Below are 27452 nucleotides of genomic sequence, written 5' to 3'. Positions count from 1 at the left end.
TGGTGTAGTGGTGCGATGCAAAAAGGTCTAGGGAGGGCTGTCCCCATCGTGCGCAGATATTGCGAAAGACCGTGTGGTTCAATGCCGACTCATGCATCCTGGTAGAGAGCCTGCTCAGGTGGTCCGCCAGAGAATTGTCCTTGGAAGCGATGTGGATCGCCTGTGGGAAAACGTCGTGGGAGCAACACCATTTCCAAAACTTGATGGTCAGGTGGAAGAGACGCCGTGATCGCATTCCACCTTGCCTGTTGATGTAGTGCATCACTGTGGTATTGTCCATTACCAGTTGCACGGCATGGCCTTGGATGCAAGGGAAGAAGGATTGAAAAGCCTTCATGACGGCTAGCAATGCGCGCCCCAACCTGAGGGGCTGGCGTCGGTGACGACCTGTATGGACAGGTGAGGAGAGTGGAACGGTCTTCCTTCCCCGTGACAGGTTGTTGGAGCTGGACCACCAGGCGAGGCGCCACGCTATGAGAGGAGGGATTCTCAACCTCTTGGACTGCAGGTCTGTCATGGGATCAAACTGAGTGATGAATCAAGACTGCAGGGGTCTGGGTTCGAGTCTGGCATACGGTACCACCGCGGTAGTGGATGCCATGAGCCCTAGAACATGTTGGATGCAGTGCGCTGTAAGTATGGTACACAGCTTGAGCTTGCTCACGGCTGCTTTGATCTTCCGAATTCGCTGTGGTGGAAGAAAAGCCTTTGTGCGAACAGAGTCGAAGGTTGCTCCTATGTAGGAGACTACTTGAGAAGGCATGAGATTGGATTTTTTTGCATTGATTTTTTAGTCCTAAGTTCTTTAGAATGGACACAGTGAATCTCGTGGCCGAGAGCGCTTCGTGATAGGATCGGGCCACCAGAAGCCAGTCGTCGATGTAAGGAAAGATTTTTATCCTTTGGGTTCCTAGGTACACGACGACTGGTGCCATGCATTTTGTGAATGTCCTGGGGGCCGTTGAAAGCCTGAACGGTAAGGCAGTGAATTGGAAGGTATCGTGGTGGAACTGGAACTGGAGGAATTTTTGATGAGATGGGTGGATGGAGATATGGAAATATACGTCCTGCAGATCGATGGTGACAAACCAGTTTCCCTGAGACAAGAGGGGAAGAATGGAGTCAATGGTGAACATACGGAATTTCTTGTGAAGTATGTACTGGTTGAGGTCTCTTAAGTCCATGATGGGCCTTATGCCCCCATCGTTCTTGGGGACTGCAAAGTAGTGTGAGAAAAAACCATTGGTACTGTCAGAGGGAATTTGGATTATGGCCTCTTTAGATAACAGGGATGAGATTTTGAAATGCAGTGGCTTGGAAAAGGGAGTAGGCCTGATTGAATTTGGTGGAGGGATATGGAAAAATTCTATTCTATATCCATGTTGAATGATACTAAGGACCCACTTATCAGTAGTGATGTTTTTCCATTCTCATAGGAATGGAGATAATCTTGTATAGAAGGGAGATTCATGAGAATTGCTTACCCCTATGCTGAGTCTTGCGAAAGGACTGCTTAGGGCTACGAAAGCATTGTTGCTTGAAGAGCGGCGTAGCAGGCTGCTGAATTTGCTGTTGCTTACTGTACCGAGAGAGCTGGTACTGAGTAGATGATTGGTACTGTGGCTTTTTGTAGGCAAACTTTTGGTACCTATACGGCTGGTATGGTACGTAAGATTTCGCCATCTTTCTCATCTTATGGATATTGTCCATAGTCTCATCAGTTTTAGAGTTGAATAGTCCCGCAGCATTGAAGGGAAGTTCTTCGATCTTGATTTTGGTCTCTTCAAGGATGTTGGCTGTTCTAAGGCAAGCGTGGCGTCTAACAGCAATGGCAGTCAGCATGGATTTAGAAGCGATGTCAGCTGTGTGTTCTGCAGCAAATCGCTGTTGCCTGGTAAGAGTGTTAGCCTCTTCATAAATGTTAAGGGCTTCTGCTTTTGCAGGGTCAGGTAGTGATTGCAGTACTGGAACTATCCTGTCCCACAAGTGCTTCTGATAGGCGCCCATGGCGGCCTGGTAGTTAGCAATTTTAATCAGCATTGCGGCGAACGACTACAGCTTCTTATCAAAGGTGTCCGATTTCTTTCCGTCTTTGTCAACAGGTGTAACTGATGATCTGGTACGGGATTTGTACTGAGTAGTTTTGACCACAATGGAATTGGGTGAAGGATGCTTGGCCAGAAAGTCAGAGTCTGAACCATGAGTCTTATAGTGGTGCTCAAGCTTGCGTGGCACCTGTACCAATGTAGGAGGTTTGTCTCAAGAAGATTTTACCAGCTCAAACAGAGCAGGAATGAGACTGAGGCTAGGAGGAGAGGTTTTGTCCTGTTCCATATCATGGAAGACAAGGTCCCGTTCTTGTTGAGGGATTTGTGCATCAAGCTGTAGGGTTTTCGCCATCCGCATAATAAGCTGTGCATAAGATGAAAAGTCCTCTGACGAGGGCTGAGATGACGAGCCTTGGGCAGCAGTGTTAGGGGCGTCAGAGTCGGTGGACACCGTAGATGGATTAGATGACTGCGAGGCGATCGAAGGAGAACGCCTCGGTACTGCATCTTCTGGTGCCATTTCCACATCTGATTGGGCGGACTGGGAGAAGGGCACGGTATCGTAGGCATCAGGACATGAGTAGAGCGTCATGGCTCGAACCAAAAAATGTCCTCCACTGTACTTAGCACGCTTGGGAAGTGCTGTAGGTACCGTGGGAAATTGCCTCTTACGAGATGGTGCCTGAGGTGTAGAAAATTCCTGTCGAGTATGTGGCTGACACGGGATAGATGAAGCCACGGAATGGTGCCACGGTACTTGTGCCTGAGGCTCCGGCTGGTAGGCGTAGCCTGGGTACGGACACGGTTGGAATGGAGCATAAAAAGAGTGGCCAAACTGTGGTAGTCCTTACGGACGGTACCCATCGCCTCCATCGCGAGGCTGGTACGGAGCGATATTTTTGTGCTTCGCGGTACGCTTCCTAGGAGTTTCATGATCAGACTCCTGTTCAGATGGAGACTCGGTATCAGCCCACCCTGAGTATCGAGGGCTTGAATGGGCAAAGGCCCAGCTGGCATCTGGCTCAGCCTCAAATCGGCCTGAGTTAGGTAGCATGCACATATGTTCCTGAGCCGTCTGGGCTAAAGGAATGTGCTCCTCTGTATCAGAGAGTCCAGTTGCTTCCCTTGAAGACTCCTCAAGCAATATCGAAGGAGCAGGAGGAGGTACAACAGGCAACTTAGCCGGTTTCTTCGCTCTCTTGGGCTTATCGGTAGCCTTCTTTTTTGCAGGGCGCGAAGGCGGTTTGGCTTTTGGCGGTTTGGAAGCATCGTTAGCCTTAACCGGCACAGAGGCGGTAAGCAGCGGTTGGTCTGCCAAAGAGTCCTGTTTAGAAGCCTCAGCACGCGGAGGGGACAGTGCTGTGAGGGAGGCGCTTTCCATGTTTGGAGACAGAGTCTTTTCGCAAAGGAAAGCTCGAAGTCTTTGGTGCCTCAGCTTAATTGCTTGCTTTGAAAAACCTTTGCAAGCAGAGCAAGACTGATCTTGATGCGATTCTCAAAACAGAACAAACATTTATCGTGTCCGTCTGATAAAGGGATTTTTTGGGAGCAGACGACACACTGCTTGAAGCCCCGAGGGGCCATAAACAAAAAAGAAAAAGGAGGGATCATTGATCGGGGGGGGGGGGGGGGGGCGACAGAGCAAAAGAAGTAACTTAAAATCAGCAAGTTCTGTCGAATAACTGTTAAAGTAAGATAAAGTAAATAATAAAACAAGAGAAAAAGGTAGCTAGCTAGCTAAGTACTTAACGGTCGATAGCTCTGCTCTTCCTACATCCTACAGGAACAGTGGAAAAAGAGGAACTGAAAGGAAGATGGAGGAGGTGGGGCACGGGGGTGAGCTATTTGACTCTTTTTTCTTAAGCTCTAGAATCTTCCGGACGTTCCTGCACAGGCGCAGGATAACCCATTTGTGTGCATTCACAGAGACCACTACGAAGAACAGGAAATACACATACCAATACAACACATTGCAAGCCACACACACTAGATATCAAGAACAGCCATGTAAGTGTAGCAGAAACAGTGTTGGCAGACAAGGACAACATGGATTCTCCTCCATAGATTCAAACTGTCTTGATTCAGTAAGCAATTACAGTGGTGCCTCGACTTACAAATATCCCCACTTACGACCATTTTGAGTTACGACCAGCTCCGGCCGCAAAATGTTGCTTCTACTTGCGACTAGAGTTTCCACTTACGAACAGAAAAAGGCAGGAAAAAAAGGCAAGAAATTCAAATTGCTAACTGTAGGTGGCGACGAGGCTGCTTCTTTGTACAGTGGCACCTCGACTTACGAATGTCTCCACTTACTAACATTTCGAGTTATGAATGGCTCCGTTCGAAAAATGTTGCTTCAACTTGCTAACGGAGGTTCCACTTACGAACGAAAAAAAACCCCTTTCCTGCCCTTTTTTGACCTAAGTTCGTCTTAGGTCAAAAGAAGAAAAAAATAAAAAATTCCCCCTAGTGGTAGAGTACGGATTAACTGGCTTTGCATTAGTTCCTATGGGAACTAATGCTTCTACTTGTGAACAGCGGCTCGACATAAGAATGAAAAACAGCTGGAATGGATTAAATGGTTTTCAATGCATTCCTATGGGAAATTTTGCCTCAATTTACAAACTTTTCGACATACAAACACTGTTCCAATACGGATTAAGTTCGTAAATTGAGGTACCACTGTAGCTATTTCGCCCCAGCAGTTAGAGAGTGTGTGGACACTTGGGACTGCCTCCCTCTGCTTCTGAGTGTGTGTGTGTTTGCAGGGAGGCTTCGAGCTGCCTGGTAAGGTAAGGTGCTGTTTTTTGCTTTTTAAAAACTGCTCTGGGTGTTTTTGCAGCATGGTTTTGAGTTGGAGGGGTTATGTTTCTGTGCTGTGATGGGTCTTGGGGGATTTGCTTGTTTGGTTTTTCTCCCCATTTCAGATGGGTCTTGGGGAGTTCAACTGCTTTTTTGGTCCCCCCCCCACTTCCGATGGGTCTTGGAGGGTTTGTTTGTTTTTTGGCTTTTCAGATCTGCTCCGTTTGTTTTCTGTGCATTTCCAATGGATCTTGCATGCTTGATTGCTTTTACCCCCCCCCCCTTCGGCCAGAAGTGATTAATCGCGTTTCCAATGAGTTTTGCAGTGATTTTTTTATTTGGTCGGAATGGATTAATTGCATTTCAATACATTCCTATGGGAAATGATACTTTGACTTACGACCATTTTGAGCTACATCCATCTTCTGGAATGAAATATGGTTGTAAGTCGAAGCACTACTGTAGCATTTTTTATTTGTTTTTGTTGTTTAGTCGTCAAGTTGTGTCCAACTCTTCGGGACCCCACAGACCAGAGCACGCCAGGCCCTCCTGTCTTCCACTGCCTCCCGGAGTTGGGTCAAATTCACCTTGGTAGCTTCGATGATATTGAACAACCATCTCGTCCTCTGATGTCCCATTCTTCTCTTGCCTTCACACTTTCCCAACACCAGGGTCTTTTCCAGGGAGTCTTCTCTTCTCATGAGATGGCCAAAGTATTGGCGCCTCAGTTTCTGGATCTCTCCTTCAGTGAGCACTCAGGGTTGATTTCCTTTAGAATGGATAGGTTTCTTCTCCTTGCAATCCAGGGTCTCAGTCAAAAGTCTCCTCAAGCACCACAATTCAAAAACATCAATGCTTCAGTGGTCAGCATTCTTTATGGTCCAGCGCTCACTTCCATACATTGCTACTGGAAAAACCATAGCTTTGACTATGCGGACCTTTGTCAGCAAGATGATGTCTCTGCTTTTTAAGATGCTGTCTAGGTTTGTCATCACTTTCCCCCCCAAGAAGCAGGTGTCTTTTAATTTCGTGGCTGCTGTCACCATCTGCAGTGATCACGGAGCCCAAGAAAGTAAAATCTGTCACTGCCTCCATATCTTCCCCATCTATTTCCCAGGAGGTGATGGGACCAGTGGCCATGATCTTTGTGTTTTTTTTTGATGTTGAGCTTCAGACCACATTTTGCACTCTCCTCTTTCACCCTCATTAAGAGGTTCTTTAATTTCTCCTCACTTTCTGCCATCAGTGTGGTATCATCTGCATATCTGAGGTTGTTGACATTTCTTCTGGCAATCTTAATTCCGGCTTGGGATTCATCCAGTTCTGCCTTTCGCATGATGTATTCTGCATATAAATTAAATAAGCAGGGAGACAATATACAGCCGTGTCGTACTCCTTTCCCAATTTTGAACCAATCAGTTGTTCCATATCCAGTTCTAACTATTGCTTCCTGTATCACGTATAGGTTTCTCAGGAGATATAGGGTGGTCAGCCACTCCCATTTCTTTAAGGACTTCTCATAGTTTGTTAATGAAGCAGAAGTAGATGTTCTTCTGGAACTCTCTGGCTTTCTCCATAATCCAGCGCATGTTAGCAATTTGGTCTCTAGTTCTTCTGCCCCTTCGGAATCCAGCTTGTACTTCTGGGAGTTCACGGTCCACATACTGCTGAAGCCTACCTTGTAGGATTTTGAACATAACCTTGCTAGCGTGTGAAATGAGTGCAAGTGTACGGTAGTTGGAGCATTCTTTGACACTGCCTTTCTTTGGGATTGGGATGTAGAATGATCTTTTCGTTGCACAACCACTTTGCTTTCTTGCATTTCCTTTCCTTTGGGATGGTTTTTGTTGCTGCCTCCTGTACAATGTTACGAGCCTCCATCCAAAGTTCTTCAGGCACTCTGTCCACTAAATCTAGTTCCTTAAATCTGTTCTTTACTTCCACAGTGTATTCATAAGGGATTTGGTTTAGATTATACCTGAGTGGCCCAGTGGTTTTTCCTACTCTCTTCAGTTTAAGTTTGAATTTTGCTATGAGAAGCTGATGATCAGAGCCACAATCAGCTCCAGATCTTGCTTTTGCTGACTGTATAGAGCTTCTCCATCTTTGGCTGCAGAGAATATAATCAATCTGATTTCGGTATTGCCCATCTGGTGATGTCCATGTGTAGAGTCACCTCTTATGTTGCTGGAAAAGAGTGTTTGTGATGACCAGCTTTTTCACTTGACAAAACTCTATTAGCCTTTGCCCTGCTTCGTTTTGAACTCCAAGGCCAAACTTACCTGTTGTTTTTTTTAATTTGTTATAATACGCTTAATGGATAAGAAATTATTTTATTTCACTTATTCTTACTTTTAAGAACTTCAGTGATGTAGTCTATGCTTTTGATTGTGCAATTTTAGGTTATAAGTTCTTGTATTTTTTGAATGTCATTAAAACTTAATTTTTTTGCATTTTATTGTACTTTTTATGCTCCTTTATTTTGGACTGAATTCTGAGTTAAGCACTTGCCTGCAAATTCAGATTAATTTTCATATATTTTAAAGCACTTGTGCCTACAGTTTTTACACAGCTGTAAGATTCTTGTATTTTTACACCAATGAAGTATTCTTATGGAACATAGAAGCAAAGTAGATAAAGCTTGTAGAACTAGGTAAGTTGATGTTGCCTAAAATCATTGCAACAAGGAAGAGACGTCTACCTTGATACCCAGATGAACTTTGATATGATTGGAAATGGTTGTCTGATTTCACTCTGGAAGGAACCCTTAACTGGCATAAATGCCAGTTTTGACAAATACAGATTTTTCCGTAGAGGTCTATAAAATTCTATTGGGCTCTTAGGAAGATGTTCAGGCCTTAGACTTGACAATGTGACCATATTACCTTGATACTGAAAGAGCTTGTTGCGAATTGCTTACCTGGCTCGGTTCGATGTGTTGATTTTCACCTTTAAAGCCCTGCCTATCTGACGGATCGCCTGTTTTGTTATGAGCCTGTCCAGACTTCAAGATCTTAGAAATACCAATGGTTTCAGAAGTCTGACAAACACAAACACACACCCTTCTTCTCCTGTGTGGCTACTGAATGTAGACATTTAGTTTGGTTTCCTTAAGACTGAGTGAGCAAAAAAAAAAAAAAAAGTTAAAAATAGTAATTTCAGACTGGCTTCTGATATTTAAGTTGTCCTGTTGTGTTGTTTTTAATCTGCATCCTTTGTAAATTTAATGGGCTTTAAGGTACTTTGCTGGATTTTTACTGTTTCATGGAGGAGCAGGTAGTGTATGATTAAAGTTTGAGCTAAATGTTGGTTTTATCTATTTTATGTCTTCTAAAAAGTTTGTAAGCCACCTTATTTTTAGTGGAAAGGTAGAGTATAAATTTAATAAATTAATATATAAAATAAACAAACTGGTGTCCTGTATTACTTGTACAATGTCTATGAAAAGCCAAAGGGCACTGGGGCTGGAAACTCCATATGTTTAACAGAATTCATATATCATATTCAGGTGAATAAATCACCATGAATATATTTCTGTTGTTTAAGTCTGTGAACACAGTACAAGTTTATGTTCTCATATTTGTAGCAGCAAAATTATTTGCAATGCCGACTCCTACCTTCTGGGGGCAGGAATACGACAATACTCCTGGTAAATAAAGACCAGTTTTTAAGGCCTTCCTTGTCTACATATGATTTATGAAATACAGTTTGGATTAATGGGGTTGCTGTTATGCTACACCCTGCCATTGAATTTTAAAACTGTTGGTTTTAATTGGTTTTGCTGTTTTTACACCTTATTCAAATTGCTTTAATTTTTTGTTACTAGGAAAAAGCAACAAATGCATGTATAAATAAAGACAGCTAGACAGCCATGACCCCTAGATAATTAAAAAAAGATTAACAAGGATTAGTACAGATTTGCTTAACTGGCTACACCCTCAGTATGCATCTGTGCTGGCACTACCAAAAGGATATCCTTACCTAAGGGAGTCAGTATATGCATTTCTTCCTCCTTCTTTAAGAAAGTGGGAAGAAGAAGAAGAAGAAAGTAGCTGCAGGAAATTCATGACATCCTCGTTTATCTAAATGAAATGACTTGCTGTGACAGTGGGAGCTACCACAACAAGTTAAAAAACAAAGCCATAGAAATAAATGCTGATTTCAGAAAACAGGATGGTGTATTCCGTCCGTCACCCCAGGAAGATTAAAACACCATCTCTCTTGACCTGTCTGCAGAACAGTGCATGCTAAGGGCCTGAAGCAACATTTTTGCACATGGCCTATAGCCGGCTGAACTTGGCTGAACTCTGATAGTATAATTTTAACCCCACAATATTTGGTAAGGAAACGTGAAATCAACCCATGCACTTTACTTCTGTAATTATTTCTACTGTAACAATGGAAGAAGGTCCTGCCTACTTGTTAAGGTGGTGATCTATTTCCTTTCTCCTCTTAAAATGTAAAGTTTTGCTTCTTCTTAAGTGGAGATCAGAAAGGAAAAAAAAGGAGGGAGATATGACCATGATAAATGGGGAGGGGGCTTCAAGGAAGCCCACCGCTTATAAAATGACACCTTGTTGCCTGGCAAAGGGCAAGGACCTCTCAAAAGAAACTCTGGTGTGTGAAAATCACACTCTTGAGGACAGGTGCCATATAGTTCCTTAACCTCCATTTCCTTCCTCAACTTTAGGATGCAAGATGCAGAGAGGCAAGACTCAGACAATTTTTGATTCCATCCCTACATTATTTGTCCTAGACAGAGGTTTGAATCCTTCTCCTGCTCTGCACAGAGAGCTTGGCTGTTACACCCAATTCCATAAGATAACAGTGTCTGCTGATAAGTGTTTTATTGCCTTTTTATTTTTACAACTATCCTTAGATTTCATTTCTGTAGCAGAATCATTGCTACTCAGAAGTAAGCCCTACTGAATTCAATGAGGCTTAATCTAAGATTTAATGGGCAACTTCAACATGTCTGTACTGAAACAGAGGTCAAGTGTGACAGTATTATGAAATTCAGATCGTCCACACAATGTGGGACTTCTTTGCAATCTGTCTGGTTAAAAAGGAAAAGGCCAGCAGAACAAAAACTGATTCTGTACTGAAACACTCTGCACATCTGATGAAGAATTACAGTCTGAATAAGCTCATGCTTTTAAACCTCATGCCGTGCTGTGAGACATCTTAATTCCCCATATGGACTTTTCTTTTACAGAATATAAACAGAAGTAGAGTAACAATGTTACACAAGGTACAAGACTGTCACTTGCACAACAGTATACAATATCAGCCACCTGATGCATACGGTTTTTCATATAAACAGAAAATATCTGAGACCAGTGAGAGGGGTGGGGGAAGAAATCCCTGTTAATCTATAATGTTTGCCTCTGGGGCACTTTTCTGTCCTAGACAATGGACAAAAATGTCCCACACTATTTTCCCAAGAATTATGATCTGGCATGCTGGTTGGATAGCTCAGTAAGTTAGATGTCTGGCTGTGGAGCCAGAGGTTGGGAATTCAGTTGCCCACTATGCATCTCTGGCCAGCCTATGTGGCCGTGGGCAAGCTGCAGAATCCTAGGGCAGCCCCCAGAAGGAGAGAATGGTGAACTACTTTTAAGCACTACTTTTAAGCACCATGACACTAAAAACCCCTGAAAAGTCAGAGCTGATTTGATGACATACAGTTGTTCTTAGAATATGACACAGCGAAGCAAAGGTGGTACAGTCTGGTTACTGGTAGGTTGGCAACATTCTGAAATGTCTTTCTTTGCATATATCAAGGAGTTAATCAAGATCTCGAAACGTTCATTCATTCACTCACTCATTAATTTCTGACACTTACACACTTCCTGACGTAGTGGTACCACTATTCTGGGCTGTCATTATAATATATACCCTAACTCCCACCCACCATTCCCCAACACAATAAATAGACAACACACCCCAAATTCAGAAAGCAAATGAAATAAACAAACCAAACAGAACTAAGTGATGGTGACTGCTTTCAGGTGACATGGGCTTGAAGGGTACACTAACTGGACAGGGGGAATATCCAAACATAAAATATGTACATTTAACTTTACTTAATCTGACTTTATTTTACTTTTATTCCACTTTGTGCTTTCTGGCAGAGGGGCTCTTTGTGTGGAAGAGGCTTGCTTTTGCATTCACAAATTCTGTCTGGACCTAGTCTTTTTATATTCTTTAAAACAGTGAAATTCTCATTGGGGACCAAAAACCCAACACACCACAATTCACAATTCATGTTCTTTTAAACATCCCCCACCCCCAAAAACCTACTATATGAGTGTTGAAGTGCCACAAGCTTCTTTAAATTATTGCTTCTAGAAAAACATGGTTATTTCCTTTTGAGTTTATGATGTGACCCCATCTCCCCCTCCCACAATGATATGAGCATTCATGTGTGTGTGTGTGTGTGTGTGTGTGTGTGTGTGTGTGTGTGTGTGTGTGTGTTGCACAAAAACAACCACTCACTAATACTGGGGGTTTGGATATTCTGGTGATCCAGCTCTTCTTGCTGCATTGACTATCATAGGACTACAGAGACATTTTAACCTCATGGTGCTCAGCACAAAATCCCCCGATTCAATTCCACCATGGAATTTTCAGTGCTGCCACTAGAAAGCTTCATTTAAAAAATGAAACTGATGAATCATTCATACGACTCTTAGATCTATATATGTACAGAAAAGACTATCTTTGCTTCCTGATTATATTATAGTGACATTCAAACAAGACAAGAAGCATGGCTGAAAGACGCCTTTTATTTCATGCCAGGCCACGGTACAAAAACACAGTTGATAAAATGTGAAACAAGAGTTGCTTTTCAATTCATGAGAATGGAGACATTCCTCAGTGCGGTCAGGAAGACAACCTTTTGTATAAAGACACTGTTTAAGAAAACGACGTTGTGAGACTTGTTAGAAGCGACAAATCTGGTTCCAGATTATTGAGGGGGTGGCAACAGGCTTCTGTGTGAAACAAAAATACACTGGCTTGTGAAAGCATTGTAAATCAAAACTATTTATTTTGGTTGATTGTTTTATAGGTATTTACAATCAACTGTATAGATCTATTGAGTCCACTACCTTCAGAGGATGAAATAAGCCCAAGAGTGGAGCAGCCACATTTACTCTCTAGAGCAGCAGGGCATGTTAATTTATGTAGCATGATGCTGAGCCTCTGTTGTGTAGTGGTGAGATGGCACTCACTTCCTTTCTGCCTAATCCACCCTCACACGGTTACTGTGAAGATGAAGACAGGGCAAAGGGCCATGGCAAGTTGTCTTGAGCTTCCTATAGAAAGGCTCAGATGTAAATGTAGCAAATATTAGATGCAAACAAATATGGAGGCAAAGTCAAGACTATAAAAACTAGAAATGAGGCTAGAGATTATCACCACAAATGTTGACACGTGATTAGTGGTGTGCAGATTTATGTTTTTGGACTACAAATCGCAGAATTCCCAAAGCAGTATAGTTGCCTAGGGAGTTTTGGAGTTAAAGAGTACAAAACTACAAATCTGCACACCAATATATATTATATCATGCAAGTTTCCCCCCAAAATTTAGACAATCAAAAAGCAACAAAAAGAGAGGAATGGAATATGTGGAAAAAGCAGGTAAAGATCTCAAGGTTCTACATGTCAAACAGCATATCTGTATTCTAAAATGCACAAAATGATTTTAAAAAGTATGCATAGGCATTTCTAAGAACAGGATATAATAGTAATAAAATCTTAGAACTGCAGAGCCGGAAGGACCCTATGGATCACTGAGTTCTGCCCCGTCAGGGAGGCCCAGTGGGGGAATCAGACTCCCAATCTCTGGCTCCACAGATACCTAAATCACTTGAGCTATCCAGGATAACACACTGCATCCAGGTATCACTGGCCAAAGACATGTATCTCCTTTTGTCTTAAAACAGCATCTTCCCTGCATCACAGCAAGCACCTTAGTCATAACTTGAAAGCATCAAAATGTTTCCTAACTGCTTACCTAAACAGACCAAGTATCTTTCACCAACCAACCAAAACAAAACGGCTGTACTCTTTGCCAGTACAAAAAATATGGTTTAATCAAATATATGAGCTAAAAACAACAGGTGTTTTTTATGCAGATAAGTAGTCACCTTGGGTCCCCTTATCAGGAGAAAGGTGACCCTATAAACCAACAAACGAATGAATGAACCAACCAACAAACCAATCAACCAACAAGCAGAATGTTAAAACAGAATGCCTCTTTTCATATTAGCCCTTTCAAGGGTTCACATATGAGATTTTAAAAAAGCATTTACCAAAGTAGTGCCTGGAAATGCACAGATCATTTATGCACACAAAGATTCCTTGTGACTACCATCAGCTTGTTACTGTGCAATGTGAGTAACAGTCCTGAGTAATCTCATGTAATGTGCAAGCAGCATATTTAGAATATGCCATTTTAGATGTAAGCATCATTTGTGGGAACAAAATAGGAATCAGTTGTGCATTACAGTTGCAAACAAGGAAGCTGAAGACAGTGTTCTTTTATGTTCATTACTAGTAAATTCTATTTCCAAAGGTTATTTTGGAAATATTTGAAACCAAAGTCTATAATTTCATCTGTCATTATGACTTATGTAACAGTTTACTTTCCTCAACCTAGCCATCATGTTCAGAAAGTGAGCATCTTGTCTCCAAAGGCAAGATACTTGAGCTTCACCAGTAGTGATCTAAAACTACTAAAACTAGATTCTATTTTCTCAGATTGGATTCTTACATTACAGTGGTGCCCCGCTTGACGATTACCTCGTTGTATGACGAATCCGCTGTACAATGAGGTTTTTGCGATCGCTATTGTGATTGCAAAACAATGTGTCTATGGGGAAAATCCGCTTTACAATGATCGGTTTCCTGCTTCGGGAACCAATTTTTCGATTAACGACGTTCAAAACAGCTGATAGTCATGTTTCCAAAATGGCTCCCCGCTGTGCAAAATGGCTCCCCGCTGTGTTAGGGACGGATTCGTCGCTCTACAGGGAGCAGAAAACGGCCACCCTATGGAGGATCTTTGCTTTACGATGAGGTATTTCGCCCATTAGAACGCATTAACCAGTTTCTAATGCATTCTAATGGGTTTTTTACTTTCGCTTGACGACTATTTCACTCTACAGCGATTTTGCTGGAACAGATTAACGTCATCAAGTGAGGTACCACTGTAATTTCATTTCTTATGGAGTTTTCACAACATCAAAGATCCCAGTCTAACTGGGAGGAAACTTCAAAATGCATCATCTCATCACAACAGGTTCACTGCTATTGAAAATTTGGATAGTACTGATAAGGGAAATCACTGCAGAGGGGAGTCCTCCTGCGTGGTTGGTCAGAAAGGGACAAAGCTACCGATACAAAGCTTGCTAAGCATCATAAGAACTCAAAAACACTGCCATCTTTGCATAGAGATTTAGAAAGAGTTTAGCAATTTAGGCCATACTGTTACATTAAACTCTTTCACTACCTGAGTGAACCAGAGTAACAATCTTAATCAGCTAGTTCTCTTCACATCAATACATGTATTTTCCATTCTATCATTATCATCATCAAGTCAATTCTGACATGGTGACCCCTTTTCAGGGTGGGTTTTTTTTTTCTTTGAGAGCACTCAGAAGTGATTTACATTCCCTTCTTGGGCATCCTGGGACTATGCAGCTTGCCCAAGGCCACATAGGCTGGCTCTACTCACAGGAGGTACAATGGGGAATCAGACTCCCAACCACTGGCTCTGCAACCAGATACTTAATTTACTGAGCTATCCAGCTAACCTTCACTAATACAGGAATTCTGATCAGACAACATACTACATTCATTAGATGACTTAAATTATACAGCTATTGTTTAAAAACATTACTCATACTTCATCTCATTGAAGCACATTTTCAAAACTTTACTTTGAGCTCACACTGAAAGACTCCTTTATACTTTGACACCACACACACCGTATTTTTCTGTATATAAGACTCCTCCATGTATAAGACGCCCTCCACTTTTCTAATCCAAAATTAAGAAATCTAAGTGGGGTTTAGCAAGTGTAGGAGGAAAGGGATCAAAGCGCTGCAGGATCACTTTGATCCCTGCTTTCTCCCTTTGTGCTAAGCCCCATGGGGCTTAGAAAAAGGAGAGGGAAAGGGATCAAAGCAATCCCGCAACTGCACAATCGTTCTGATCCCATTCCCCCTTGTACAGCCATGGGATTGCTTTGATTCTTTCCCCCCTCCTTCTGTTAAGCCCCATGGGACTTAGCAAGCAGACGGGAAAGCAGGGATCAAAGCCCTGCATGAATAATTTGATCCCTGCTTTCCCCTCCACTTGTTTTTGTACTCTCCTCAGCTTACTTCCGTGTATAAGACAACCCTCAATTTTTGGTCTAAAAATTTTAGACAAAAGTATAGTACATGGAAAAATATGGTATATGATCAACACACTTGAATTTTTGGCATCATTTTAGCCTAACTAAGGAACATGCATGATTATTTGAGAGGGTGGCCATCATTGCTTGGCCATTCAGAGCAATGAATACTTTTCAGATTTACACCATCATGTATTCTAAACCTTAGTCCAGAATGAGCCTTATTGACAGCACACCTGTGGATTTTAGAAAACGTACAAAACAATCCTGTTTCTCTTAATATATTTGCAATCAAATTCAGATCCAGAAGTAGTAGAAGTTTATCATAATTGAAAACAAATGTGTAATATTCCTTCCTTTTGGCATAGTGTCACATGCAAAGAGAGCTGGCTTGACTCTAGCAAAAGCAAATGCATACGCATGTGATAAAAAGTGTGTTAAGCAATAAACGTATGGTTTTCATTTTGTTTTCCTGGAACCCATCCAAAGACATTTCAGATAGCTAGTTGAGAATCTGGGGAAAAGTATCAGCTGAAAATGCCTCCCTGCTTACACAACACTGAAGAGACACACGGTTGATAGTAAAGGAAGACTAGGTCTAATGTTCAGTCATTCTGAAGCGTTTTCATCTTTAATCACTTAAACATTTAATGTACCATTATGTTTTTTGAAACCTCAAAGGAGGCATTTTAATGAATGTCAGAAGAATACATACAAAAGACAGGGCCGACATATCACTGGGGATTCAACATATTGCTCCAAGAAGACGTACAGTTCAGATAATGTGTTATTCCCGGTTTGCAAAAGCCCCCATTCTTTCCTTTCTCCAAATATTCCTTTTCTTACTATCACTTGCTGACCAGACAAGTGTCAGATACAAGCAAAGGACAACATTGAAGGAATCTGATAGTTGCATGCCTCAAATGTGTAGCATCTTTCTACTCAAAAGCAAGCATGGAGAATTTGACATGGACTTGGTACCTAGTATGGGGAAAGAGGGGCTTTAGCTATTCCCCCCCCATCTGTTCCCAATCCTGTTTAGCCCCACTTAATTACTGAAGAGGAAAAAAAACCCCTTCCTAATGAAGCATTTAAAAAACCCTGTAAACTGCAGGTGCAGGACTTGAATTTGGGCTGGAGCACAACAGAGCAAAGGATTAAATACTCCCTGCCTCCATATACAAGAGACTCCAGATTAGGTGTTATTAGCAAATGCCGACTTTTATTAGAGCTCCTCAGAACTGGTACCTTTTGCGTATTTATTTCTCCCATCTTCACCCTTGTTTTCTCTGTACTGCATGCCATGCCTTCCCTTTGTCTGCTTTCCTTTACAAAACAAAACACAAAACCAAAACCAAAGAAAGAAAGAAAGAAAGAAAGAAGAAAAACCCAGAAATTTTTCTGCATTTTCTAAAAACTGACATGCAATTTCTGTGGAACAAAGTTCCTATTATCGACTCTTTAATCCTTTTCCTAATTTACATGCATTCAGCCAGCAACACTTCCTCGGCTGACATAGATTTTATTTCTTGTAGTGGCTGAAGAAGCCAATTCTAGATCATACAATCTTCCCTCTGCCGCGCCCTCCTAATCCACTTTTTGTGACTAAGATGGGAGAGCGGCATCTCACACTCAAGTCCAAAACAAGGTGATTTCTTCTCATTGTACCACATGCTAGACCACAGTCTATGATGATTGAAGGCCCAAATATTTCAGGTGCCCAGAATTAGGCTTTTGGAATACAACTCCCAGAAAACTGGGTGCTATACTCCAAAAATATAAATCAGTGCAGGTTTCATTTAGGAGAATTGGCCACTCATCTATTTGCCGAGTTTAAGAGAAAGTTGACTAAAAAGGACTCCCCAAACTAAAAGTGATAGGCTAAAACTGTTAGTGTCAAGTGAAGTAAACCCACTGAATCCATAGGATTTACTTAAGTGTTGCTTACCAGAATTCCACTGATTTAGAGGTCTTCACCAGCTGAGAGACTAGGCAATAAATGTAACTCTGTTTGTGACTAAAGAAATCTAGAGTTGCAAGGTGCTGTGATGTTTGCTCTGACTTAGATGGCCTTCAGTAGGGATAAACACTCTCGTGTGTGGACACAGCTGTTAAACTTTATTTGTCGCGCCACATAAGCAGAACCTCAGTGTTTGGATATAGAGATGGCTAAGGTATGGTCATCATATCCTGCTTCTGGGCTTCAAATGAATCTAAGGGGAGTTGAACCAGACCGAAAGCCCACCCAGTCCAGCACTCTTTTTATGCCTTGGTCAACAAAGGTGTCTGTGGGAAGCCCAAGTGAGGTTTGAGCACAAAAGAACACAAACCACGTTCCCTTGCTCATCTACTCAAACAACAGCATATTGCCTCTGATAACTGTTTCTGTGTTGTCAGGCCAATCTGGAATTATGGCAACACTCCCAGAGTTTTCTAGGTGTGAAATAATCAGAAGTGCTTTACTAGTCTCTCCTTCTGGTGGCACTCTGGGACTTCGCATCCTGCCCATCAATTTGTTCTCAAGAGTGCCAGGAGGCACAGGAAGGATTCAAACTCCTGGACCCTGACTCTGCAGCAAGGGCTCCAACCCACCGGGATATAAGTTCCCGCTTGTGACCCTGAGGTAAGATTTAGTCCTACGACAGCAGGCAATGACTTTCTAATCCCATTTTAAAAGTTGTCCATCCCCCACACCTTGTCCTGAATGCAATAGTTTAGCCATGCATGATGTGAAGAAGTATTTTCTTTCTATCTTCCACCGTTCTACTTCATTGGATGAATATGGGCTCATGCATTACAAGAGACAATCTCCTTGATGCTACTCTGTCCTCACCATATACAATTTTACCCAACTCACGAGGACACCTGAGTGATAACCGCTTGCTGAAAAAAAGGTTGCTGGACAGATGGTTGCTTGATTTAATAGAGAACATTCTCGTTCTCCACAGTTAATGCTTACACGCTGTCTGGTGTTCCTCTTTCAGGGGTCAAAGTGCACCAACCTCACCTTTGCCATCTGTGCTTGGACTCCAGTGGCCTTCAGGGCGGATACTGCTTTCTGAGCTGCTGCTGGGCTGTCAAAGTCTACGAAACCATAACCTGGAATTTAAAACATGGTTTAGTTGTTGTTGTGAGAAAGGTAAAATTTTTCACCTCTCACTTGATCACTTTCCAGTCTATCGGAAGGCTTGAGGTTGTAGCACTTTATAAATATATGCATGTTTCTATTTTACCCTCACAACGACACCATGGGAAATTTCAGAAGAGAAAACCCATGACTTACATTCAGCAAATTTTGTGGACTGGGATCGCTTGAAGCAAGCTCCTCCACGTCTTAGCTTTTTTTTCCTTAAGCAAGTTTATGGTGCTTGTTTAGGAAATTTGTTTTGCAGACTTTAAATGTATAAATGTAATAATGTATTTTATTTTTGAGTCTTAAATGAATCCTTTCTTAACTTTTCTTTATATGGGGGTGAGGGCAGATAAATAAGACACTAGTTCTATTTTAGGGCAATTTCAGATGCAATATTCCTGGATTAATGAGCTGGAAGGAATATTGGATGTTTGTTCTCCCTGCTTTTCTGCCTTCCTGCCTTTAGGAGTGTTCAAATCACTGTTTTATGATATATAGATACACGAAGAGAACTGTGGTTTACTAACCAAGATCTGAAAAGGTTATTTCAGACCTCCATCATGAAAACTATGTTAAACCACAATTCCTTCTTCTGAATGTGGCACGAACCAATAGGTAAAAATTACGGCCAAATTCCAGTAGTGTTATTTCTGGAGGGGGAGCTGCAGAAGTTAGGAGGGGAACCACAGATTCTAAACATCAGGAAGTATACCACTGGATCATAGCTACCAGATTTAAATGCCAAAAGGAGGATATAAGGGGAAGACGTATACAGGAACGTGTGAGCCTGACACTTTTTTCATGCTTAATCAATAATGATTTTATTAAGCCAGGAATGTTCCCTTCAAACTAACTCTTGAGAAGGAACATATGTCCCCATGCTGTGAGCTCATTCATGTGTGCCAGAATCTCCATATTAACAAAAATTGTAGTTAATGTCTGACTGGCTCATAGTGGAGCACCTAATCTCATACTAGGTCCAAGACCACTTTTGCATTTGTGGAAGGTTAATTCAATCATGCATATGAAAACCCTGGCACATTCCTCTTCAGCTTCCAGACATATTTTGATTTAGTGAAATCTATGATACAATCCCCCCAGAAAATAGAAAATACATACCTTAACTTGAAAATAAGTTTTCCTGTATTGGCTGTTTCACAATTATGCAGAAACTGGTGTAACTTTTAGAGGAAAATTGATGTAAACTAAGAAATCCCATAGTCCTTATCTGTTGCATACTGTGTCATGGAACTCAGTATTCAATAAGTAGTATCTACAGAGATTTCTTAATTTACTGCAATTTGCTTCCAAAAGTTAAGCCCTTTGCATAACAAAGCAAAAAAAAATAATAATAATCAGCTACCATGTTACTGAGGGTGGGAAAAATGTTAATGGATTCACTGTTAAGCCAAACCCAGGAAGTCAAGTTTCTCTGCATTAATTCACTTCAGCCAGCCACACAGGAGTCAACAGACAAAAGAAGAGGAAATCAGTCTTGTTTGCAGCTTGTTAACTATTTGAACCCTCTTCTCACCACAGCTGGTGCCTGGCTCTGCTTTCATTTCCACTTCCACTTCCATTCCTCCCTCCCTCCCTTTTAAAGTCTTGCTGTCCTGGTGCTAACGTAGGTGGCTAACCAAAGGGGGCAAAAAGAGCAAGGAGTTGGCTGACAGACAGAAGGAAGCTTTAAAGTAGCTCTCTCTAACCATGCCTCCTACAAATCTGGATGGCTAGAGCAAAGCTATTTTAAAACTTCCTCCTCTCTTTTTGATTCCTTGTTCTTTAATATTTTTTTCCTCTTTGGCTGGCCTAGTACTAGGACATAATTATGCAAGGAACACTTTGCCCCTCAGTGAGCTGGTACTCGTCTTACTGACCACAGAAGAAAGGCTGAGTATTTATTGCTGACTACCAGAAATACATATTTTCTGGAGAAACCTGAATCAGATATTTTTTAAGAATCATATAAGTTACAATAGTTGAAGAGAATATTTGACTGCTTGGGAAGGAGTCAATAAAACAAATTTGACACACTTGAATCTTCAAACAAATTTAAAGATTTACTGAAAAGTTATTATTTATCCATACTTCCTATGGATAGTCAACTGTGATCATATCCAATCATGGTGGCCTGATCCAGAGGGCAGTGGAGTGGAACTCTGAAATGATCCTGAATGACCCAGGACTGCAGCTTAATTTGTTTAAACACCTCCCTTTTATTTTCATAACCCCCATCCCTCAATGGATACTCTTAGGAATAAAAATAAACTGGAGAAATCCATGTTTTAGGTTATGAAAGTCTCCTCTGCAATTAAAATGCTCTTTATATGACCTGTAAAAACTGATTCCATAATACCAATCTCTGAACAAATTGCCCAGATTCAACTGATGATGCATTTTAATGTTCTTTATACTTGTTGATCTACTTTCCCCCCTTTTCACAGTGAAAGTAAATGTCAACATAGTTAAATTGGCTGATGTTTCTTCTTTGCTTAGAAAGCTTCCTCTCTGTTTGAGGAAAAAGGGCTGAAACCTGATATGTCAGTGTTTGCTATTATGTTCTGCCCACTACTCATTTTGTTAGGAAATGATCTAATCATAATTACACTGAATGCTGAAGGTCAACGAACTAAATTAATGCACCCAGTGCTTCAGAAAGAAATTTATTATTTTTTTTCTAGCTATAATTAAGTCAGTGAAAATGAAACCCTTTCCCCTCTTTCTGTTAAACTCAAAAAAAGGAACAGAACACAAACACAATTAAGGGATTGGAACATGCAATTAGGAACTGCTTAACATCCTAATTAATAAAGCCAATTTACACAATATGTAATCTTTTCAGACACTTCATGCAGTCAAATGGTCTTTTGTAAAGAGTTCTCATCTCGGCAGCAAGGAAAAACCGTTTGCAAACGCCCTTTTCTCCTTCGAAGCAGAGGCTGAATGCCAAACTGTGCCATGCATGTTATATTTGACTAGAGGTCATTAGAAGCTTTGGCACTCAGCTTAAGCACTGGGTATATTCCAACTCTACTAGAGATGAATGTTCTAATGTAATGCAAAACCTATGTACCTTTAAAAAAAAGTTAAAAACTGAATATAAAGCCAACATTTTAAAAAAGAATTAACAAGGCACATACCTTTGCATTTGTTTGTTGTTTTATCCAGAATAGCTTTCGTAGACACAATTTTCCCATATCTAAAATGTTTTTTTAAAAAGGAAGAAAGTAGAAATTACTTTTAAACATCCTGAACTAAAAAAACGACAACATGTAAAGGTGCACTTCTAAAAAAAAAAATTTACTTAACTGTTATCCTTAAAAGCGAGAGAAACAGCAGCGGCAATGAGGAGAATACCCTGATCTGAACAGCTATCCTGTCTCCAGTAACTGCATACACAGAGCTTTGCACTAGGAAAGCTACAATGACATCCTGTATGAAATAAGCAGAGCTGTTCAGCTCACCTACCTTGTTTCCCCAAAAATAAGACCTAACCTGAAAATAAACCCTAGTATGATTTTTCAGGATGCTTGTAATATAAGCCCTACCCCCCAAAAAATAAGCCCCAGTGGAGTGAAACCCCGCCCTCCACCATTGTGCAGCAACTAGAAGAAGATGACATGACTGTATTTGATTACATGTAGATTGTTGTACATAAAAAATAAAAATAAAACATCACCTGAAAATAAGCCCTACTGCATTTTTGGAGCAAAAATTATTACAAGACCTTGTCTTATTTTTGGGGAAACAAGGCAGTTTCTATCAAAGCGAAGTTGGGAACCCTTGAAATTACACAATCCTGGTACCAGGGCCAGGTATTCATCGGTATGGGAAAACATCGCTAAGCGAAATTCGTTTTCCCATAGAGATGCATTGAAAACCGGATAATCCATTCCAATGGGAACGGATTGCCGTCCTTAAGTGAAAATCGCCATAGGAAACATCGCTAAGTGAAATGCGGTTCCCCCATTGGAATGCATTGAAACCTTTTCAATGCATTTCAATGGGGGAGAAAAAAAATCACCAAAAATTCAAAAAGAGTCAGAACGAAGCCACATTTGGTTAACAAAGGGTTTATTAAGTGCAGTAACGATTTCAAGCACTCTAAACCCTTTTTAAACAATTTAACACTTTTTAAAAATAGCGAAAACGGAGCTGTCAAAAACATCACTAAGCAAAAGAGGGGACCTACACTGTCATCGCTAAATGAAGCAAGGTCCCGAACATCACTATGCGAAATTCCCCCATTGGAAACATCGCTAAACGGAGTGCAAGATCGCTCCAAAAACCTCATTGCTAAGCGAATACATCGTTAAACGAGGCAATCGCTAAGCGAGGCACCACTCTGTGTGTGTGTGTACACACACACACACACACACAAACATATATATACATATACATACATACATACATACATACATACATACATACATACATACATACATACATACATACATACATACACATATACATATACATAACTACCCAGTATCTGCTCCAGCAGCACAAGAAGACAAGCTTTTAGTCTCCACACAGTAGGGAGAAATGGATCCCAACCACAGAAGTGATGCATGTTTGGCGCATCATGTCTACCATGGCCATATGCTTAAGATTTTATCTGCGGAACACTGAGGCATTTCAGAGGCTGTAATCCCCTTGCTGCTCTCTGTTCTCAGACATGATATATAAAAATGCTTTTGACAGAGGAGTTTCCAACCTGCAGAATATTCTAGTTTTGTTACACTTAGCTTACATATGTAAAAAAAACAGTATTGTGATTCTTATGGTTTGGAATGTTACAACATGTTTTGGGTAGGGGTGGAAAAGACTGAAGTCTGGAACTCCGTACAGCAGCAGTCTGGAAGTATAAATCATTAGAAGCTTTGGCACTCAGCTTTAGCATTTTTAGAGAGATTGATCAATGGCAGTTTTTGTGTGCTCCAAATAGGCACCAGCCAGACTTTAAACATGTCTGGCTCGAGAGCATCAAGTCCTCTTAAAGAAGTCTTTGGCACCATGTGCACATCTCCTTTAACCATTGCCTGATGCCGTTTTTTTTTTTTTTTTTTTACCCAAAGTCCTTAATGTTTTGAGATCAGGTAGCTGGACTGCCCCTAAACACAGATAGAAAATTAGTGCTCAAGCAGGTACTCTAGAAAGCAGACTTGCGTTTCGTGCACCTGTGGAAAGCGTATTTCCCACTAAGTACGTGTTAGTGCTGAGAGTACAGAAAGAGTTTAATGGCTGAAACCTAAAGAATCCCAAAGTAATGAATTCCCATCCTTTCTTACATTATTCAAAATACAATGTGCTTCCTTAGATTCTTTGGACGAGAACAAACTAATAAACCTTTTAAAAATATTTTTATCTTGTGGAATTAATAGAAAAGGATTTACACTTCTAAGTCAACTGCAATCTCAAAACAAAAGTTCCTAAATTCTACTTAGTAGCTGATGGGAAAACGGCCACATTGCCAAAAGGCACCTGAGGGGAAGATCTCCACAGCAGTGAGTGGTTGTACTGGAAGAATGAAGTCACCTTGTGTAGGCACAAATTTGTTGATTGTCCAACAGTATTGTACTGGTAGGATGATGGGTTCAGGCCCACATGGGACACTACTGTTAAAGAAAGGCTGTAAATCTCAGTGAGGCTGACCTACCTGCCCACCAAACATGACCACAAAGTACCTATGGTAATGGGATATCATTATTTTTTATTTTGGTTTTCTTACAGTAGTATTGGCACAGATGCACCTGATGTATCGCCAGCGGGCTCATTTTTTGCTAACATCAAATCTCTCTATAGCTGAGGTCATGACTTGTTTTCATTATCAGGAGTCAGAATTAGAACAGCCTTTTGACAAGGCTGCGTGGTATCAAGAGGCGCAGGTGGAGGTCCGTTATATGTAGTTGTTACTTGTAAGGAAGAAGCACGGACCTGTGAAAGTGTAGTATCCTTATGTTGTAAGCTGCCTAGAGTGGTTGAAATGACTAGATAGGCGAGGTATAAATATAACAAATAAATAAAAATAAATAAAATAAATAGTGGGTTCAGTAGACGAAATTGGAGCCTTAACCCATGAGTGAGATCTCTTTGGTACCATCGGTTCTTGTGCTACAAAAAGGCTCAGGAAAATGATTCCTTTTGCGAGAGGATCTATGTGGTTTCGGTACCATAGGTAAAGGCGTGGTGTCATCCTCAGATGAGGTTTGGTAGTAGTCATAGGACCGCAGCCAGTACCGAAGAGGTGGTGATGAATCCAACACATCCGAAGGATAGTAATATCCATACTGTGAGTGTTTAGGTTCAATGTAAAGTTCAGTATTGGGTTGCCAATATCGATACGCTCCATGTCGATAGTGCTTAGGGGGAGGTTCATAATAAGTTCATAGAGCATGACTTGTTTTGGGTGACAATACTGAGTCAAAGAATCATGGGATGCCAACAAACCCATAGAAGTCGGCTGTTGTGCGAGACTGGCATCGGATCGGCAAGTCTCTGGTGTGTGGTGAGTATTCCTGGATCGCTTATGTGGAGGTGATGGGTTGGGTAAAACAGAAACCAACTCCGAGTCACAGAGATTGAGCAACCCATGAATTTGAGGCTCAAATGTGCTGATTGGGAAATAACTGTCTCAGCTGAGGTGTTAGCCCAAGATGGAGACTGGGCAAGGAGTGGAGATGTCGGTTGACCAGAAGCTAGTGACATAAAATCATCATCCAGAGAGTCAAGACAGATAGTTAGTTGGTCCTGTAAAGGAATTGTCGGAGTAGCTTTGTTGAGTGCCGTAGATCTTTTTGCGGACTGGGAATCCGAAGAGGATTTCTTGGTCTTCTTAGGTTTGGAGTTTTCTGGTACCGAAGGAAGGTTTGGTACCGGTATCGACTTGGTAGTCGATGTTGAAGACTTAGATTTAGAAGTGGACTTAGACATGGGTTTAGAGGTTGGTAGCTTCGTTTTTGGAGAAGCGGTGGACATCTCAGGGGATCCTTTGTGGGGCTGAGAGGTTTGGGAAGCCTCCATAGTTTGTGTTGACGTAGAGAATGCTCCCAAAGAAAGGATCTAAGACGTTGTTGTCTGAGCTTAAAAGCTTGTTTAGTAAAATTTTTGCAAGACTGGCACAAGATGGTTGGTGAGACTCCCCGAGGCAAAATTGAGAAAGATCATGTCCGTCTGAGAGAGGGATCTTGTTGGAGCACAAGGTGCACCATTTAAACAGTGGTATAGGGGCCAAATGGCAGGGGGCGGGAAGGGGAAAGGGGGCAATCCGAAGAGGGAGAAATAGCTCAAAAAGTCTCTTACAATTTTCCCTGTTATTTTTATTATAGGAAGAAATCAAAAGCAGTGGCGAATGGAGAGCTTGACGAGAGATGAAACATCTGTGGCAGCACAAAGGAACTGAGGCAATCGGCAGGATGGGTGGACCACATGTACTGGGGGGGCGGTCCTGGCAAACGCATCATAAAGCTCTAGAACAGGCTTGTCCAACCTGCGGCCCGAGGGCCGCATGTGGCCCAGGTCAGCTCATAATGCGGCCCAGTGCAATTTTTTATTTTTAAAGAAATTCCAAAGTTTCAAGATATATTGCTGGTGCTTGCGGCTGGAATGTGGCTGGGGCACGTCACAATGGTAGGGAGGGAGAGGGAAGGAAGGAAGGAGGGGGAGGGGGAGGGGAGAGGGGGCTGTGTGACTTCATTGCGCCATCCCCGTCAATAGGTGGACCCCCTCCCAGACCCATAAAGCCAACAGAGTCGAAGCTGGCAGCCTCTGCTGTCTGAGATCGCAGCTGCTGGTAAGCACGCTTGGAGTAGGGCTGCGGAAGATGGCTAGGGCTGCCCCCCATGTGGCCCAAACCATATTTATGTGCGGCCCAAACCAAATTTTCATCTTCTAATGTGGCCCAGGGAAGGTGAAAGGTTGGACACCCCTGCTCTAGAATATTCCGGAAACCTCTGTGCAAGCGCAGATTAAACCCTATAGTGTGCATTCATAGAGACCATGAAGAAAAATGATTTTTAAAAAATCAAATTGATTTAAACAACAATTTAAATTGCCAAAAAAATCAAAATTTTACAATTTTAATTGTGGTTTACGGCTCCTATTATATATCTAGTTGTCCAATAAAAGTACTGTAGCATTCTCCTTTTATTTGATCTATGGTTCTTGTTTTATTATGTAATGGTTTATGAATATTCATGTTGCTGAGAGGCGGAGTCAAGAGAGATGCTATAAGAGGCGGGGTCAGAGAGAGAGTGGGGAAGATTAAGTGAGTTAGGGTCAGTGAGAGAAATGTAAAAGTCAGGCAGGAGAGAAAAGCCAGACAGAGTAACAGAGTGTGTAGTTTGGGAAATTTAAGGTGATAAGCTGCAGAAGATATTTATGAATCTTTGTAATCAATAAACCAAGATTTTATTTAAAAGAACTTGAAGTGTGGACCTGAATCTTTCTGAAGTAATGGTGATTTAGAGATCACCTGGTGGCAGCAAGTGTAAAAGAAGTGTGTTTGCCTTCCTGTGCTTTGAGGCTTGACGGTCAAGCAAAAGGGGCACGAGGGTGGATGCCACAAGTACTAACAAATTCCGATTTCTGCTCATACAGTGTACTCACTCCACCTCCACCACCTTCTTATATATTCTAGTACTTCATGTATACATTTCTTGCTGCCATGACTACATATGATTACATTCCATGTTTCTTATTTATTTCATTTGTATACCACCCAATTAGCACAAAAACCCCACTCAGGCAGCCGGCCACTAAGAGAAAGTCTGCCTGAAAAGAAAGGTCTTTGTCTGGTTGTGGAAGGACAGCAAAGATGGGGCCAGCCGGGCCTCCCGTAGGAGGGAAAGTTCTAGAGTCTGAGAGCAGCCACAGAGAAGGCTCTCTCCCGTGTCCCCACCAAAAACCCTTGTGAGGATGGTGGGACTGAGAGAAAGGCCTCTCCTGATTATCTTAACATCTGGGCAGGCTCATAAAAGAAGACACAGTCCTTGAGATAGCTTGGGTGCAAATTGTTTAGGGCGTTATAGGTTAGAACCAGCACTTTAAATTGTGCCCGGAAATG

At 41.6% G+C, this 27452-nt stretch overlaps 1 protein-coding gene across 7 annotated transcripts in view; it reads right to left on the bottom strand.

The window, feature by feature from the left end:
- The window catches only part of RBMS1 (RNA binding motif single stranded interacting protein 1), a 187296-nt gene that overhangs the window by 32844 nt on the left and 127000 nt on the right, over positions 1-27452 (bottom strand). For 4 of the 7 annotated variants that reach the window (XM_020798370.3, XM_020798369.3, XM_072982401.2 and 1 more), the window contains exons 3-4: positions 21529-21587; positions 18263-18354 (exon numbers count right to left, since the gene is read on the bottom strand). In XM_020798370.3, the coding sequence (XP_020654029.1) occupies positions 18263-18354; positions 21529-21587 (151 nt within the window). Of the gene's footprint in view, positions 1-16503; positions 16582-18262; positions 18355-21528; positions 21588-27452 lie in introns of all 7 variants that reach the window. The other 3 variants (XM_020798368.3, XM_072982385.2, XM_072982389.2) reach the window with 1 other exon arrangement.

Source organism: Pogona vitticeps, chromosome 1 (assembly GCF_051106095.1).
Source record: "Pogona vitticeps strain Pit_001003342236 chromosome 1, PviZW2.1, whole genome shotgun sequence".
Lineage (NCBI taxonomy): Eukaryota > Metazoa > Chordata > Lepidosauria > Squamata > Agamidae > Pogona > Pogona vitticeps.
The sequence above is the reverse complement of the archived record's forward strand: the minus strand, read 5'-3'. Positions and strand labels throughout refer to the sequence as shown.